The sequence below is a fragment of the Ciconia boyciana genome, chromosome 1, assembly GCF_034638445.1.
Source record: "Ciconia boyciana chromosome 1, ASM3463844v1, whole genome shotgun sequence".
In the NCBI taxonomy this organism is placed as follows: Eukaryota; Metazoa; Chordata; class Aves; order Ciconiiformes; family Ciconiidae; genus Ciconia; species Ciconia boyciana.
Genome location: NC_132934.1, coordinates 64,543,905 through 64,561,318, shown reverse-complemented (window position 1 = coordinate 64,561,318; position 17,414 = coordinate 64,543,905). Strand labels below are relative to the sequence as shown.

General features: G+C 36.2%; 1 protein-coding gene across 4 annotated transcripts in view; it reads left to right on the top strand.

Annotated features, from left to right (window-relative positions):
* The window catches only part of KDM7A (lysine demethylase 7A), a 75,712-nt gene that overhangs the window by 47,000 nt on the left and 11,298 nt on the right, over window positions 1–17,414 (top strand). For 2 of the 4 annotated variants that reach the window (XM_072871921.1, XM_072871948.1), the window contains 8 exons: window positions 861–952; window positions 5,335–5,424; window positions 6,287–6,496; window positions 8,005–8,129; window positions 8,664–8,818; window positions 13,567–13,664; window positions 15,967–16,115; window positions 16,263–16,475. In XM_072871921.1, the coding sequence (XP_072728022.1) occupies window positions 861–952; window positions 5,335–5,424; window positions 6,287–6,496; window positions 8,005–8,129; window positions 8,664–8,818; window positions 13,567–13,664; window positions 15,967–16,115; window positions 16,263–16,475 (1,132 nt within the window). The remainder of the gene's footprint in view (window positions 1–860; window positions 953–5,334; window positions 5,425–6,286; window positions 6,497–8,004; window positions 8,130–8,663; window positions 8,819–13,566; window positions 13,665–15,966; window positions 16,116–16,262; window positions 16,476–17,414) is intronic. The other 2 variants (XM_072871929.1, XM_072871938.1) reach the window with 2 other exon arrangements.

The following is a 17,414-nucleotide window of genomic DNA, read 5'->3' as shown; positions in this document are numbered from 1 at the left end:
GGCTGTTTAGTAACAGAACTTCCCTTTTTCTGCCAGCAGGCTAATACATTATCCATAAGAATAGTGTTTTATTAGTGTATTCTTTTAAGGGAATAAAATGAGCCAAATGGTTCTAGTGTTGGTCCTTTTGATATTGACAAGTGGAAATATTTGTCAGGTACATGGGGAGAGGTTGCAATCTACTTTTGACGCTTTATGGAAGATTTGTCTTTTCCCTTCTTTTTTTCCCCATGAAGTAAAAGAGAAAATTGAAAAGGAATTGCAATCACTTGGGAGTACCAGATTTCTTAAGAAGAGCAGTTTCTGTAGCAGAGTGATTTCCACTCCCTGTCCCCTTTGGTTTTGGGAGGAAAAATGATCTAAACTCTGTGTCGGAGAGCTGTGATATTTGGAAGGGTGATGAAAATGTTTGGGGAGTGGAAGTGTGCTAGTGTGAACCATTTGCTGTATGTATGGGAATAAGCAGTAGGAAGTCTAATTTAGAGATACATCCCACATCCTTCTGGTCCCCTTTGACTAAAATATTTCTGAATGAAATAAAAGTGATTTCTTTCTTCAAATATATTTTCTCCTGTTCTGTATGTTAGATCTGTTTTGTTCAAATTGACCTGTAGTATGTTGTAAACTATCCCTAATTCACCCAAGAATAACTAAAAAAAAATAATATTTTATGTAGAATCACTTTAGGGTTGGGTTTTTTTGTTACAGTATGCACAAAAATACAGGATGTCATGTTTCATTTGCTTGCACAATTTTTTTGTGCTGTTGCATAATGGCAACTTTATTAGCTGAAGGGTAGGTATCATTCTATTGTTTTCACTGTTAGTGTGTTTCTAAATTGGTATCTGTATCCTTTTTAGAACTGAGGGAAGATGGTTTCCAGCCTCCAAGCTATTTAGTGCAAGGAGTGAAGGCTTTACTTACTGCTTTAAAATTATGGATGAAAAAGGAAGTAAGTATAAGTGATTTTGTTTTCTATTTTGGTGAGCTCTGTTTTCATTTAGAAGTAAGTGAAGGTCTGTGCCCTTTTAAAGTTTACGATTATTTTTATCTGTTAATGAGTACTGAAAGACTCTATGGAGAGTATGTATTGCTGATCTGGGGAAGAATCATCGTGACACTTGTATATTCTGTGATGCTAATAAAGTCTTTTTAGACCAGTTAATAAGCTCTTGTATTGTAGCTGACAGAAGTAGAATCTTGGTTCACTTCAGGATGGGATGAAAATGCTAGAGGATAAGCTGGTAAGGTAGGGCTTTTTTCTAACAAATTTGTTTATATAGTTGATTCATTCTGGTCTGAGGCAATGGAGGGATGGAATGCCCTGATCTTTAGCTTTTTCCATTAATGTCAATGCTTTGGAGAGCACATTTCAAGTACACCTGTATTGCTGAAGAGTTGGTTTAGATTCAGATGAGGATATTAACTTCAGTTCAATACTGTCCCTGCTGAACATTGGCTGACTCTTGTAAAATCATTAATGTGTTGTCTACGCTGGCTTTGCTGGTGCTCTGCTCTCCAGGAAAGCTTGTTTGTTTTGGCACGGCACTGGATCTGGCCCAATTCCATGTGTTTTTTCATGTGCCTGAGCTAATAAGCCCTCTTGGAGCCTGTGCTTCTGGGAAGTGCTGTTCACTGACAGGCAGTTTGGTTCTGACTGAGCTTATTAATTCTAGTTTGTCGCTGGCTGTGCTTGCTTGAACTGGCTCTTGGAGACCTGTTTGGTCTTTCTGCCTGCAAGTTCTCCTTGTAAGAGAACTTACTATTCAAGAAGTATGATATTTGCACAATGCTGCATTCAACACAATGAGCTTGTGGAACTGAACATGAGGTGCAAATGCAGAGGTGGTTACTCTGTGTGGAATCAGCTAGGGTCCAGCCTGTGTAGCATTACTGATTCCAAGTGAACATTTGCTGGCCCTCTGTAATACCTCTGAGTTGGTTCTCCAGTGTCTCTTTGTCTATGCCATTCTGGATCAAAGCTAGCTAGTAAGCAGTGTAACAGAATTTACAGGATGTTGTGCCTAAACTGTTAAGCCATGTGTGAATCCAAGCTGCCTCTGCATCCGTGACATGGATAATAAGCTGATAAGAAGACTGCTGATAACTGAGATCAAACATAACCTGTATAAATCCTTATTTTAATTTGAAATTGGATTGGAATTCCTCTTTTCTAGATTGCTGTAGCATAGTATTTTAGCATTTGTGTACTGTCTAGTAGCTCATTAAGTAGTTTGATTAATACTTCATCTAGAATGTGATATGTTTCCTACTCTTCTGTGGAAAAAAATTAATTACACATGCTGCATTCTGAATGCTTATTAATGAGACCCGTGAGTATTCCCAAACCACTGGCTGAACAGACACTTCAATTGTGAGGAAACTGCACAGCATCAATGATCTAGCCACAGTGTTGTCTGCTCTCCACCAGCTATCATGTTTTGTACCTTGCATTCATCTTTTCTAGCTACTGTTTCATAAATGAGCTGATCTTTTCTTTGCAGCAGGCCATGTGCGTGATAGGATTGTAGTTGTATGCAGCTGTAGATGGGAGGAGCTCTGTATGTTGCTATGTGATCTGCTCATGCTGGGGATTTCAGACAGATCCTGAAAAAGAGATGACAAATGAATACTCCACAAATGAGAAGCCTACTCATGAGGTTTCACATTCGTATCATGAAGTATGTCTTTTCAAGACATATGTGAATTACCTTAGTGAATGGCTTTAAACTATTTGCTGGAGAATTTAAAACTAATTTTTAGCAGGGCAGCAGTATATTCATTTTTGCAATATTTAAAAATTGCCAAAAATTATAAGATGCTGAGAATAGAGATTGAGTGCTACTAAAATTATTTTAGTTTTCATGTCTTGATTTGCATTCAGTTTGTGCAAGGCTTTTATCAGTATGTGTATCCTTGATTACTTTGGTGCAGATCATCAGTCTCTAGGTTAGTTGATACACAGAATAAAGATGATGATATATCCAGTCGTCTGACCTCTTGGACTTTAGCTCTGGCTTCCTTCCAGCTTGCATAAGCAACAGGTCTCAGATTCAATTTTTCAGATGTTTGATTAATGTACCAGTAAGATTATTTTGGTCAACAGTTCTGTGTTGTTTAAAAAAAATATTAATAGCTGTTGTAAAAGAAAAAAAATCAGGGTTTTTTTGTAAGGAGGGAGGGATGTGGGGTTGTTTACTTTTATTTTATCTTGTGTGTGTGTGTGTGTGTGTTTTTAGGTATTGATATACTTCATTGTGATGCTAGTTTCCAAAGATGGGTAGATTCATTTGCCAACCAGGACTTTTTTTTTTGTCTGTATCTCTTGATTTAAGACAAGTTTCTTTTTCCTCTGTATATTTCCAACATTTACAAAATGATTTCTTGAAGGTCTTGAATGAATCATAGCTTTTTCTCATTATTTTCTTTGCCTGCAAGTTACATCTAACATACTTGGGCCATTTTGTTGCTACTGTTCTCCCTAGTACAAGAGAATTCCTCAGTCCCAAAGGCTGCTTGTTCCTTTTCCAAGAGATAGTATGCAGAGACAACTTAAAAACAAGTTATTTAATAATGATGATAATTTTTCAGACATGGCATCTGTAGGTATTCATATTTCCTGCCCAGCCTTTCCTTCTGTCAGGCTGTTAGGTGATATATCCATTTGAATTTGTTTGCATATTTAAGTTGCTTGGATGGATTTTTTTTTTTAATAATTACTCTCCCACAGCTTAATTGAAAAAGCTTTGGTGTAAATAGATGCCTTCTATAGTGGCAAACAAGTGAGCTTGCCAATGGAACTTACTTTGCTCAAAGAGTTACTACAAATCATACTGGCAAAATAATGTGCTTCTGATATAAACTATGTTTGCATTAGGAAGGCTTTTCAGTATTTTTAAATCAGAGAAACTTTAAAGTCACTGTTTTGGAGGATTGCATCAGTCACTTCCTCTTGAAGTCTTCATGGACAGGAAGGCTTTTGGGAGAGTGAAGTCCTTAAGTAGAAAGGACTGAATGGTCCTAAAATGACTAGTAATGTGCTGGAAAAATTACACAGTTTAGTGACAGAGGTGCTGTGTTCCCAAGTGCAATTGTGTAGAGGTGATGTGTTCAAAGAATGAACAATGGTAAATAATAGCAGCCAATTTAATCTTTCTTGTAGAATTAATGGCACTGAAAAGAACGGTTATACCATGGTTATACATCCATGGTTGTGAGGTTTTTTTTGGTTTGTTTGGGTTGGTTTTTGGGTGTTGTTTTTTTTTGGGGGGGGGGGCAGGTGGGAGAGAGCATTCATTTTAATGACTGAGAGGAAGCCAGGTTCAATTAAATGCACATACAGTATCAAATTTCTTCTAGCAATATTTTTGCTGCTGAACCTCATTTTTGAAATGTGGGTAGCTGAAAGTGTTTGTGGGATATTTTTCTATTTAAATAGTTGATTAAAGGGGTAGCAGAATTCATGTCAGTCATTCTGGTCAATGTGTGAGTGCTGTTTTGTCTGTTTAATTTTAACTAAAAGTGTCTTGGGGCAAATTTAAACTGTACACACAAAATATTAAACATATTTTTTACTAGATCTAACTGTAGAGTGTTTAGACGTACTCAGATTGGTAACAAATACATAGAAAACCTGTCTCTGATACTGTTTTTGAGGATTAAAGGGAACATAAACTGTTATGGCGTCCTTTTTTTTTTTATGGGGAATGATTTTTAATTGCTTTCTCTGACCTACCAGATTTTAAATAAGCTAAGAAGGTAATTTTTAAAAGTCAAATGTGAGGCAGGTGTCTAAAAAAATCTGTATGTTGGTTACTCATTATTATTCTTGATTTGCTCTTTAGATTAAATTTTTGCCACAGTGAAATTCCCTTAGTCTTTAGCTGTTTTGAAGGTCATTACTCTAATGAGTTTCTGAAGTGTGGCTCTATACTGACCATGGGAAAAAAGGGAAAAAAAGGGGAAAAAAAGGAAAAAAAGAAGCCGACTGCTGTACTGAAGGGAAAAAAACCGAAGTGGTTGTCAGTATGGCTTTGTATTACCTCTTCTTTGGATTCTTAGGGATTCTAAGAGAAGCTGTGGAATGGCTGAACTGGAGGCTCCCTTATGTACCCTGGGCATCAGACATTGAGGGATATCTGCTGCCTTCTGAAGCTTGGACTGGAAGCTTCATTGTGTGTGTGCATCTGTCCTGGCAGTTTGCAGTCATTACTAAATAAATTAATGTGTTTTTTCCTTTTAATTTTTTTCCCTGTAGAGTTGTTTATTTTGTACTACTTCCGCTTTTATCTGAGAAAATTAATTAAGTATCTTTTCTTCCCCCTTTGCATACAGCTTGTAACAGAACATGCCTTTGAAATTCCAGACAACATTAGGCCTGGGCATCTCATAAAAGAGCTCTCAAAAGTGATTCGTTCTGTAGAGGTAAGAACAGAGGCAACACTACATAACCCTGCAGGAGAAAAATCTTTGAATTAGGGAATTCCACAATAGTTATGCTTCTGATTGACCATATTCACCTTTTAATTTTATTTAACATTCATTTAATAGTAGAAGATCAAGAGGAAAACTGTTGGGAATACTAAGCTATGGGTATTTCAGATAAAGAAAATGTATAGGAAGGGTGTGTTTAAAAAAATTTTTAATGGTGAAATTATTTGTAGGTCAGTATTTCTTAAATGTTCTCACTTATAACTACCTAAAATAATTACTGTGAATATGTTGTTAAAGAGTTTAATTTGAAATTCTGTGCATATTCCATTTTCCTACCCTCTTGTTTGTTAGTTCTGGTCCACTTGTCATCTCTTTTGCTCTTTTTCTTATGTTTTGTCCCTATTTGTTATATAGTCAGTGGGTTTTTTTCTTTCTTTTTTTCCCCTCCTATACCAATGTTTTGCTCCTTTATTCCTTAATGAATATCAATTCTTGAAAAAATCTCACATTTGCACATGGAGAGAACAGTTCTGAGAACTGAAGAGAAATGTGATCTCTTGGGTATAATACATGTCTAGCCTCTGCTGTCTTCATGAATAAAACCTTATGTTTTGGTGGTAACTTCTGGCGTAAGCACTACTATTATGGGAGAGTTTAAAAGCCCCAAATGGGAAAGAGGTTCAGTAGAACTAAGCTTTGTACATCAAATCCATAGGAAATATGTAGTACTTCTCTAAAAGGTCTAACAATTTTTTAATATAATTTACATTTAATTAGATGAATAAGAAGCAGCACTTAAATATGTGGATTTATTCCTCTGAGGCTATTCTGAAATATGTGTTTTTAATTAAAGGAGGAAAACAGCAAACTAGTTAAAACTCAGGGAATTCTTGGTGTGTGTCCAACTTCACGGTCTTCGCATGAAACAACTTCCCCTCACCACTCCAGACGAAGGGTGAGGAAACTGCGAGACCATGCTACCAAAACTCCTTCTAATCTGGACATCCTGGAACTCCACACCAGGGAGGTACTGAAAAGGCTGGAGATGTCACCATGGGAGGAGGCAAGTATTAAGTTATGTGCAAGAAAAACAAAACCAGAGTAGATTTCTAATCTCTGTTGAAAGGGAAAAGCTTTTAACATGCATAAGAATACAGGCTACTACTCTTTGTCATGAGAGACGTGGATAGATTTGTTTTCGGTTTCTTTCTTTTGAGTTTTCCTGATAGGAATTTCTCTCTTCCTTAATTTTTTTTGTGGAGGTTCCTTCAACCTTTTGATTCAGAAAGTGCCCTGAATCTGCTACCTACTTCAAGTACAGTTTTTGAATTAGGACTGCTGTAGCTATCAAGTGCTACTTTGAATCAGTTCTGTGAAGAAAAGGGAGCTTGCAAAGCCTTGATTTGGTGAGGCTCTGAGCCAGACTGCTTCTCTATGTGTTTTTAGATAGCTATTCTCTATGTGTTTTTAGATAGCTGTTTTTTATAGTTCAGTTACTATAACTTGATTAGCCTTGTTTTTTGGTCATTTTCCTATTTCCTATATGACTGTGCCTCCGTATCAGTAAGCCTAAGGGTGCCTTTGGTCTCCATTGTGGGGTTGTGGACTTTGTGGTCATGTTACAAAGGTATCATGGAGTGAATGAGCGAAATGTAGTGTCTTGAAAAATTATTTTTTTCAGGTTTGACCTTATTTCAAAAAACAGCAACAGAAATGGGAGGAGTGACAGAATGGAAATAAGTAGCTTTATGGAAGGAAATAAGTAGCTTTCTGAGAATAAGAAACGTTCATGAATTTAGTTGGGACAGGATGGACTGTCATAGTGGAGAAATACTGATTTGGGTCCTTATACTGATCTTCATAAGGCATGAACAAGAGACATTCATTTAGCCCCCAAAGACAGGAAGCTGAACCTAAAATTCACCACAAATAGTTAACCTATGCAGTTCATTGCTACAAACAAATGTTTAGGAGCATTAGTCATTGTCATTTAATGTAGAAATATATTATTCACTATCAGTACTGACTCGTAAAAAAAAAAAAAATTATTTCACATGTTCCTGGTAGGGCATATAAGTGTATCGCCGATTGCTTCAGAGTGTATGCCAAATGTAAATTGCTTTGAGCTAAGAAAGTTCTGCTTATGGAAGGTTACTTTCCATTATTGATGTTTTACTGTCCTATAAACCAGTTCTGGGATATGAATTCCAGGGACCTGATACCCAATCCAGGAGTTGCCTTATCAGTTCCAAGCCCACCTTTTGGCTTGCCTGTCTCTACTGGTATTTCTTTGTTTTGAATACAGTGATAAACCTCCAAAGGAAACATAAAAGGAGTGTTATAGTGAAGTTGTAGTTGTTTCAGATGCTTCAAGAGAGTATAGATGATTCAAGGAAGGAGAAGATGCGGTCTGCTGTTTTTTACATCCAAACGTGTTTTGTCTGAGCTTTCTTCAGTTGGTTATCAGGAAGGTAACCATCCTGGTGCTGAGTTTAAGCTTTTTTGGAGTGCAGAAAAAACAATTGAATTTACAGAAATAAATAATAAGCAACGTTGCTTTTACTTCTTTAGGATACTGCAAGCTCAAAACTGAACGGGAGATTTAACAAGCCCTTTCAGCCGTCTTCTACAGTACCTGAATGGCGCACAAAAGACAACGATCTTCGCCTTCTGCTGTCAAACGGAAGAATAATTAGGTACAAAGGGTTGATTGTGGATCACTTGTTCCTAGTCATTATGGTCTGGAGCATGCTAATTATTAATAACATTTCTTTTCTGTTTGTGGAGCTCTAAGTTCCCTTTTACCTGTAAGATTAATGTTAGGAATGTAGAAGGAAAGTGTTGTCTATTGTGTCTGCTGTCCCCTAGTAGAGCCACGGTTATGGAATGAAGAGGAGGAGATTCTTTGCATGTTCCTTTGTTACAGCATTTCATTCAGTTGCTCACTTGCGTTTGTACTGAAGGGAATGCTTCAAAGTAGAAATGGTTGTTTTGTATCCATCTGTTAGAGTGATTCTCATTAAAAATATTCTGGTGTAAAACTTTGCATCTTTATGGAAATGACAGTTGTACAGGGAGTAAAATGGGAATATGTACAATTAGGAATGAAGAGATGAGCATAAGAGAACGTTACTGTTGTATCTCAAGAGTGTGATGATGTAAATAATGAAAGGAAAACAATTGCTTCAGGTTTGGAAGAATAACGTGATTTTTTTTTTCTTGTGAGACAGAGATGAGAGACGCCCATTTACAGATCGAAGTCTTTACACAGCAGATAGTGAAGATGAAGATGACAGGACAAGGTCGAAAAAGATGACTGTTAAGGTGGAAGACCAGCCCTCAGGATTTGAAGAAGGGAATGCAGATGCCCAGAAACCACTCAACAGTAAGCTTGTCTCTAAGTCCTATCAGTTGAACATTTTGATGATCTTGAAGAGGGTCTAACTATTGTGAAGTCTGACTGAAATTTTACCAAAGTATAAAGAGGATAAACTAATAGATCAGAGAAGTAATATTAGAAGTTACAACAAAACATTTGTCAAACATTATCTGTCTACTGAAGAAGCTAACAGGATAGAGTTGAAAAGTAAAACTTACCTTTTAATGTTAGTGCCATCTTGAATATCATGTACAGCATTTTTCCGAGTGGAGGTTTAATTGGTATTCTAGATGAGTATTTGTTCCTTTTGGTCTGTTTCATAATGTAAGAATGCTGATTTTTCTTGACCAAAATATACTTCTGTGTGAAAAGTTCATCACATCATTCACTGTAGAGAATGAAAGATCATAACATGCAGCTAATTTTAAACCTATCTTATATTTCACTTTTCTGTTCCATTTGGTGATTACATACTTGTTCATACAATTTTGTACGTTTTGCTAATGAATAGGTTTATTCTATACAACTGATCAGACATAATTTAGTGTTAATAAAATCTTATACTTTCAACCTTTGTGGTAATCTACAAGGCTGGGGAAGAATTTAGGTTATCTGTAAAACGCTTTTAATGCCAATTCCCAATACTTTAAACCATCCTTCACTAGGAGTTAATCTTTTCTGGTCTTTCTGCAGCCTCAAGCCTTCCTGCCAAGTTTTTGGCAGTGCTGATCACCGAGTGTATTAGTAAAGTATCAATATTGAATGCCTGTTTTCAGTGCTTATTTTTAATAGCACTGTCTGTGTGCAGTGACACATTGGTTCTTGACATAGCTGTTCAGCTCTCTGTTTAATTATAAAAGTCACATCCTTTCACAGTAGAGCTTACAAGGGCTCAGAGGGTATGTATTAGGAAACTGAGGTCAACACTTAAAAGATAACAAGACTCCTCTAGAGACTTACAGTTCCCTTAGTTTTCTGCACAACAATCTGTAACAACATTTGAGTCCGTTGTCAGCCAGGATAAAATATTTAATTATTTTCATTAACAAAGCAATTTGTAATCTCTGTTGACTGTGCTTCCAAAGGTCACAGAGGACAGTATTAAAAAATTTGCACAGGAAAGAGGTCCCTCTTGGGTACTCATGAACCAACAAGGCAAATGGCTTGTTGAGTGAAGACTTAGGCATATGTAGCGTCTTTCCACTTTCAAAATTAAACTAAGTAAATTAAACTAAGTTTTACACTTGAATCAAAGATTAAATCATACAGAGAAATGGTAGATTTTCTTCAAAATTGTTGTTCTTATTTGATACAGAATGAATATGGCAGTGTGTACCTAAATGTAAGAAATGTACTTAGAACTAGAAGTGAATGTTGAGATTGTTCTTTCAGAAATTGAGTACTCAGGACTATCGCTAATATTTTTAATTGAATAGTGAGAGTCTTCAAACTTCCCTATTAAAGATCACCTACATTTGATTATTTTGCCTTAACTGAGGGTCTTACAGAGAGAGAGAGAAGATATTCTTCTGCAGAGAATTCCATAAACAGAACTACCTGTTTCTGTAACAGCTGCCACCTTCCATTGTTCTTACTGGGATTTAGGCCAAGAGGCAATGTCCACAGAGATGCCTTTAAACAGATCAAGCTCTATATAGCTGTGTGTGTCATGCCGAGATCCTGGTTCTAAATGGTGACCCAGTGTTATCAGGCAAAGATCAAGTGTTGTGCTTAACAGAGCAAGATACTTTATGTGGATGAGGGGAAGGTGATTTAAGATATTTTTTTGAATTCACAGTAGCTTAGCCTGATCTTATAGGTAACAACTGCTTTCATTCACCCAATTTCTGGAATATTCCTCCCAGTCTCTGGAAGCATGCAGAGCCATAACTTTATCTGAGGGTAGACCAGTTCATTTTAAAGTAACAGTAGTAATTACCAAGGTAATTCACAAAAACAAGAAGCAAAAAAAAAAAAAAAGGCAAACCCCAACTTATATATTTAGACTGAATTTTTTTAAAGCTCAATTACAAATCACAGTCATGGATGAAGAGATGAGGGGTCCTAATAATACACGATATGTTGTTGTGAAGATCAGTAAATGTATCTGAAACCTCTATGTGAAACAGAAGGGTGAGAAGACTACAGTAATCTTTTGCAGGGGAATGTAGAAAGCGAGGGGGGAAGGAAGGGGTGGAAAGCAACTGGGTGGTTTTTGGGGTTTTTTGTTGTTGTTTGTTTGAGTTTTTTTTAAGAGTAGTATAAAGGAATGCAGCTTCCCTAGCTTTTTGAACAATATAAGGCAGAAGGAAAACTGGGGAGGTATTCTCTGACTGCTTTGCACAGAGCTTGCAAAATGAAGAAGCGGTAAAAATGGACAATGGTTTGGCCGCATATGAGAATATTGGCATAGCCAAACTGGATCAGACCTGAGGCTCGTACAGTGTGTTATGTCATATATGCTAGTACCCAGCCCCAAATGAACCAGGAATGTCTCAATAATGTTCGGTGGCTTTAGCTGTTCAGTCTAGATCACGTTACCAGATAGTAGGCAGATAACAAATAATTTGTCCCTCTTAGTAGGATATCATCAGTTAATCTCTATGAGAAGGCAGGAGGGCTTCTGAAGTATGAGACTCTGTATTTAGCATTAGTTTTATAAATCTTAGTATTATCTGTATGTAGCTAATTATGTACATGTCCAGTTTATTTTCTGTCTTGCTGAATCATTTGTCTTCTTATAGGAAGACTCTCATTTCTTCTTAATAGTTTTGTCATTTTAATAATTAGGATTTTCCAGTTCCTTAAGACAGAAAGAAGAAAAGTTCCTGAGGAGCCTTGATGAAGTTTATTTTTAAATTGTGGTTCATTATTTACACATTAATTTTTGCCTAATATCTGAAGCTCCACATGTGAGCATACTTAGATACCCTTAGTTGTTCTTGCCTCTTCCTTTAAATTGTCTTTAAGTTTGGAGCAGTTTTTTTTCTTTGAAAAAGGCAGTAGTCCAAAGGAGAATTCATTTGAGCTATATAACGGTATTTTCTGTATCATGCGTGCTATTGCTTATCCTAGAATCTTGTTTGCCTTTTTGAAATGAGCCGAAGGCTTGAGTTAGCATCAGACATCCCTTGGGTTTTTTCGAGCTACGGTAGTTTAGAATATTCATTTTATTATCATATGTTGAGCATTACTTTATTTAGCCTAACTTCATATACAGTGTTGTTGCTCATTTACCGTGTTTGGATATTCCTCACAGTTCTTTCTAATACTATCTTAAGTTTAATTAGTCTTCTCTAGATTTTGGTCCCAGCTGTTCATTTTATTACTTTCTGATAACCTGTCTCATTTTTATCTTTCTTTTGACTCTAAAAATAATTTCCACTTATGCAGTGTTTAGAAATTAATAATGTCCCTTGAAATATAATTGACGCCTATTTATGAGCTTTGCCACAGTCTACAATAGGAACAAAATCCTACTAGAATTGCAGTGTGTATAGGGTTACAGGTACATCTTTTATGCTTGCATAATTAATGAGTTATGAAGAATTGCGTTCTGTTTATGTAGTTTCATGTAAAACTATGCTGAAAGCAAACCAACACAGATCAGAAATTAGCTCTGGAATGAAGACAAGTAAAGTTAAAATGTTGGTTTGCTTTCGCCATAGTTTTATATGAAACTGTAAGTACTTGAAAACTTGAAAAAGTTATGTTGCTTTCCTTATCCACTGCCTTCTTGACACACATTCATAGATTTTTTTTAATTCTATTTGGCTTTTCTCCAAAAAACTTTTGCTAGTTAAACTGCATATTGTAGTCTTTCACAAATTTGTACTTAATTAAGATTTTTGCCAGCAGCCTTGACACAGGTATACAGCCCACTGACCTTGAGCCTTGGATTCCGAACACTTACAAATGTGTTTCCTACTCGTGGTTGTTTGAGACATACGTTGTCTTTTAAGAGTACATGCTTCTTAGACCTGCTCAGCTACTTCATGTTTGAGTTCTTTCAGCACTTGAAAAAGTAAACTATGTGGACTAGGTGGCTGATTTGATTGATTGCTTTGTCATATGCCAGTGTTTTTGATGTGTATTTTGACATCTCGTTCTCTGATTAGTACTTTATCTTTCTACTAGCAAATAGCATATCTAAGGTTGTTATTTCCTCTCCTCCTCTTCCTTTTCAGGTCTTTCTGTGATGAAAACCAATGCAAGTACATTGTATATCATCACAGTAATATTTTAACAGGTCTGCATTTTAACCCTGATTGGCAGCTCTGTAGTAGCACAAAACAGGCAGAATATGCCAGTAAAACTGCTTTATTTTTAAACAAGGAAATTCCAGGTTCAAAGAGTCTAAGACAAAGTAATATTGAAGATTACTTCTAATTAACTTTTTCTGAGGGCTGCTTCTCTTGACTCTAGCCTATACACAAAAGCAGAAATTGCCCAAGGTGCTATCTGTGGAGCATGTGCTCTATGGGAGAGAAAAAGTATATGCTCCTGCTGCACCTGATTTCTCTTCTTCTGGCTTCATCCAGTGAGCCACTTGGGGAGTCTATTGGTCAACAGTAGGCAACTCACTAGAGTTTTAAGCAAACTTGACTTGTGAATCAGATTAGTGTGTGGATGTGCTTTTGTTTACAGACTGTTAAAAACTAAGCATGTGTTTCTTGTTCTTTACTTCCAAAATAATTGTTAAATTTTATGTGTAATAAATGTTGGGTCTTATATTTTAATTTTTCTCTCCTCAGTGTTCTTTGAAAGTGTGAAATCAGAACTCAGGAATGGATCCTCAGAGTACTCTGATATTTCTGATTCAGAAGAATCTGAGCCTGATTGCACTACACAGGTATAGCTGGAAAAAGTCACAAAAGTTAACAAAGCAATTAAATATAATTTTGCTCTCTCTCTTCAAATTTGTCTGGTCAAAGTTTGTGTTAAAAGAGCAATAACCGTATTTAATTCTTGTTCAAGTTAATATCTCAGACTTACGGTTCTACCTCATTCTTCATGTATTCTAGTGTTGAGAAAAATGACAAAATATGCTCTCTTGAGCCAAATTTTATTAACTTCTTTGTCACTAAAGTGGGGCTGGCAAAGGATGAGCCTGCTCTGGAACAGGCAGAGTCTGAGAAAAGTTAGATCCTAGTTGCTTTGTTCATTTCTTCCATAACAAGTCTAAATTTAATTAGAATTGTGAGTATCTACTGCACAGCTTCATTTTAGAGCATGGTTAAATGGAAACAATCTTGTAGGCCTTCAGTTTTTTAAATAAGCTGAAGTGGCTAAATACTACTGAGGTGTTTTAGACTATTTGAAATAAATGGGAATCCTCCATTTGAGGGTCTAGATCGTAGTGATTTCTTTAAAACTAAAGAAATATAAATGCACACACACACGTGTACATGTATCTGTATTTACACACATGTATTTTAATACAACTTCTAGTATTTAGAAATGTGCATATGTATATACAAATATTTTTATGATTTTTTCCCTTGCAAAATTGTTCTCTGACTTACTAATTTCAATTTTAATTGGATAGCATTAAAATGCTAATAGGGTGGAGTGATTACCTCAAATTTTTGTTTTGTGCTTCTGGAAAGCTAATGCTTTGGTGTTTCTTTCAATTGTCAGCCTACTATAAGACTTTACAGGAAGTCTTCAAATTCCTACTTTTTCCATGGTGGTCAAGATCTGTTTTTAATATTTGTTGTCTTCCATCATTACCTTATCTAGATGTTGGAATAAGTGATAGGAACCTTCATGATGTGGCTTCTTCTGGTTTCCTAAACTGCATTATCAGCAACTTCAGCTCAGCGGGTTTCCTTTTTTAAGACACAGAATCAACAGTTATTCAGAAGTGATATATTTCTTCTTCACAGGAGAATGTAGCCAGTTTCGGATGATTTTGTCATTGAGTGAAATGTTTTATATTAATGCCATTTACTCTCTTAGTTCATTTTGGATGTATCATTACACAAGACAAATTTAAACATGCAGAAAAATTATTCCATTAGATACTATTAGAAATTAAGAAGCAGAAGAATATAGAAGGAACTATCTCAGTAGCTCCTGTAAATCCTATTTATGTTTTTATATTGCACCAAAGGAGATCTTAACAAAACAAGATAATAGCTTTATTACTAACATTGTGTCATAGTTACAATTTAATTGCCCATTTGTGTCACTTTCCCAGTGTCAAAGATTAACAAGCTGCTCTTGGAATGAAGCTGTTGTATAAAAACATCCCTTGGTGATACAACGCACTTCACTCATTCCAGTTCCATTTTTGATGATAGGGGTAGTGGTGTCAGTCTTGAAGGATTATGATTCCTCCATGTTCTGATCTTCCACTTTCAACACTTTTACTGAATGTCATTTATATTCCTTGGCTTGAACAAAAATTGTGGCATTCTCTGTACTTGTTGAAAATAGATTAGTCTGAATTACCAAGATGGAACATATTTATTGTAGCCCTTGCTTCACGAAAAGGCATACTGAGTCACATATGGTTGCTCCACCTTTGAGAAGCTTCTGCCCATGCAAACTGTAATCTCAGCAGGAGCTGAAAAGCCCTTTCATTCATGAAATGAGACTGTGCCACTGTAAGAGAGGCAACAGCTGCTGTGCTTCTGTTCCTGCTGTGTTCTGGATTTACCTGAGAGCTCTTCACTCATAAGAGACATGCTGCTGCTGAAAGTTATCTTTTATGAGAGCAAGAACTAGAAACAGTTACTTGGGGCAGGTTGTGTCCTGTGATACGTAATAGGCATCAATTCTGGCTGCTGCTTGGAATCATACTTCCATATTTTGTCCTCTACTTTGAATATAGAAGATAAGAATAATCAATGCTCTGTTTAAAGAGAGTACAATGGTTTGTGCATGGTTTAATGTGTGTAGTGTTTTCTGTAAGAAAATGGATTTCAGAGATGCTTTCTGTATTGCTGGAGCACGTACTCATCAGTGGTAGAAAATTTGGATGTATAGCATCTCAGTTGCTGTATTCAAATTAACTGCATTCTGAATACAATGTATATTAAAAAGTTGGACCTGGAAGCTTTTGAATTTTTTACTTAGCATAAATTAAGGTAGCGTCTCTATTTAGGAGGCATGGTGATCATTCTGCATACTGTTTCCTCTTGTTTCAGCAGAAGGATTCCTCCACAGAGGAGTCGGAAAGCTCAGGTGATGAAGAGAAACAGGAAGTAACATCAAATTTCAAAGAGGAATCTAAGGTCACAAGAGACCTTTGTCAGAATACCCAGAAGCCATCCAGAAATGAAACTCCCAGTAAAAAGTAAGCACATTGTGGGCATTTGTGTATAAACTGTTAGACCTTTTCACACATATTTATGGTTCTGCTTTTATACCAATGTAAAAATCATTCCTTCAGAGAAATTCAGGGTTCTGTTTTGAACTGCTTACTACTCCTTTATTTTTCTAGGGAATGTCCTACCTCGACAAGTACAGAAGAAGAAGCTATTCAGGGCATGCTTTCTATGGCAGGATTGCACTATACTACATGTTTACCAGGTCATACTCAAAGCACAGACTGCACAGATAAAAGAACCTCTCTTCAGGAACACAGAAGCTACCCCAGGAGTCGGCATAAAGACAGACAGCCATCTCAGAGCCACAAAACAATAGAATGTGGTAGGTATCTGAACTAATGACACTGCTGCTCTCTGCTCTTGGACAAACTGCTCGGAATAAGCACTTAAAAGTTAAATTTTTGGATTTGTAGTCAAGTTTTTAAGTAAATCAGACCGACATTTAAAAAGGTATGTTCTTTGGTGTTGTTTTGTTTTTGTTTTTTTTGTGTTTTTTTTTTTCTTTCTCTAAAACGTAAATGTTACTTCTGAAAACCAGGAAGAACTTATCCTGAGAGGTCATCAGAATACATCTTCTAAATACTGCCATCTAAAAGTTTTGTGGCATCCTTACAAGAGTGGCAAAGTTATGGCTAGATTGAAAGTGTAGTCTCCTTATTGAAAGTGTAATCTTCTTCAGAAAAGATTGACAGAACCTTCATGGTTGCAGCTTTCATGACATGTGTGTTACTTAGATATCCATAGGAATTTGCTTGGTGATTTTTCATGTGTCTTTGGAAGACATATTTGGCTTTACTCCTGAAATTCTGCTGTGACCGCAGTGCACTAAAGGAGATTCTAATCTTGAAGAGGAGAATTCAGAGGTAATTTTTTTGACAGTGGCATTTTTGATGTCTCTGGAAAACAGACATCTGTTGAATGCAGTTTGGGAATGACAGACAGCAGAACATTAACACTATTCCCCTCAAAGGAATCAAAAATCACTTCTTGGAACAGAGAGAGAGTCATTATGTTTCAAAATTCTTTGCTTGAGAAGGAAATGGAATAGGATTATAGGTTTGCTGATGTGAAACAAATAGAACCCCACCAACAAATAGGGTGCTAACTCAAAGAACTAATAGTATGTTGATTTTTGTTTACATGGATAACAGGAAAGCCTAATGTGATGTCATGGGCTGTGTTCTGGTAATTGAAGCTGTATGTCCTTAAAAGCCACCCACCAAATAAATAAATAAAACCACCACCAAAAAACTCTAACCAGCAAA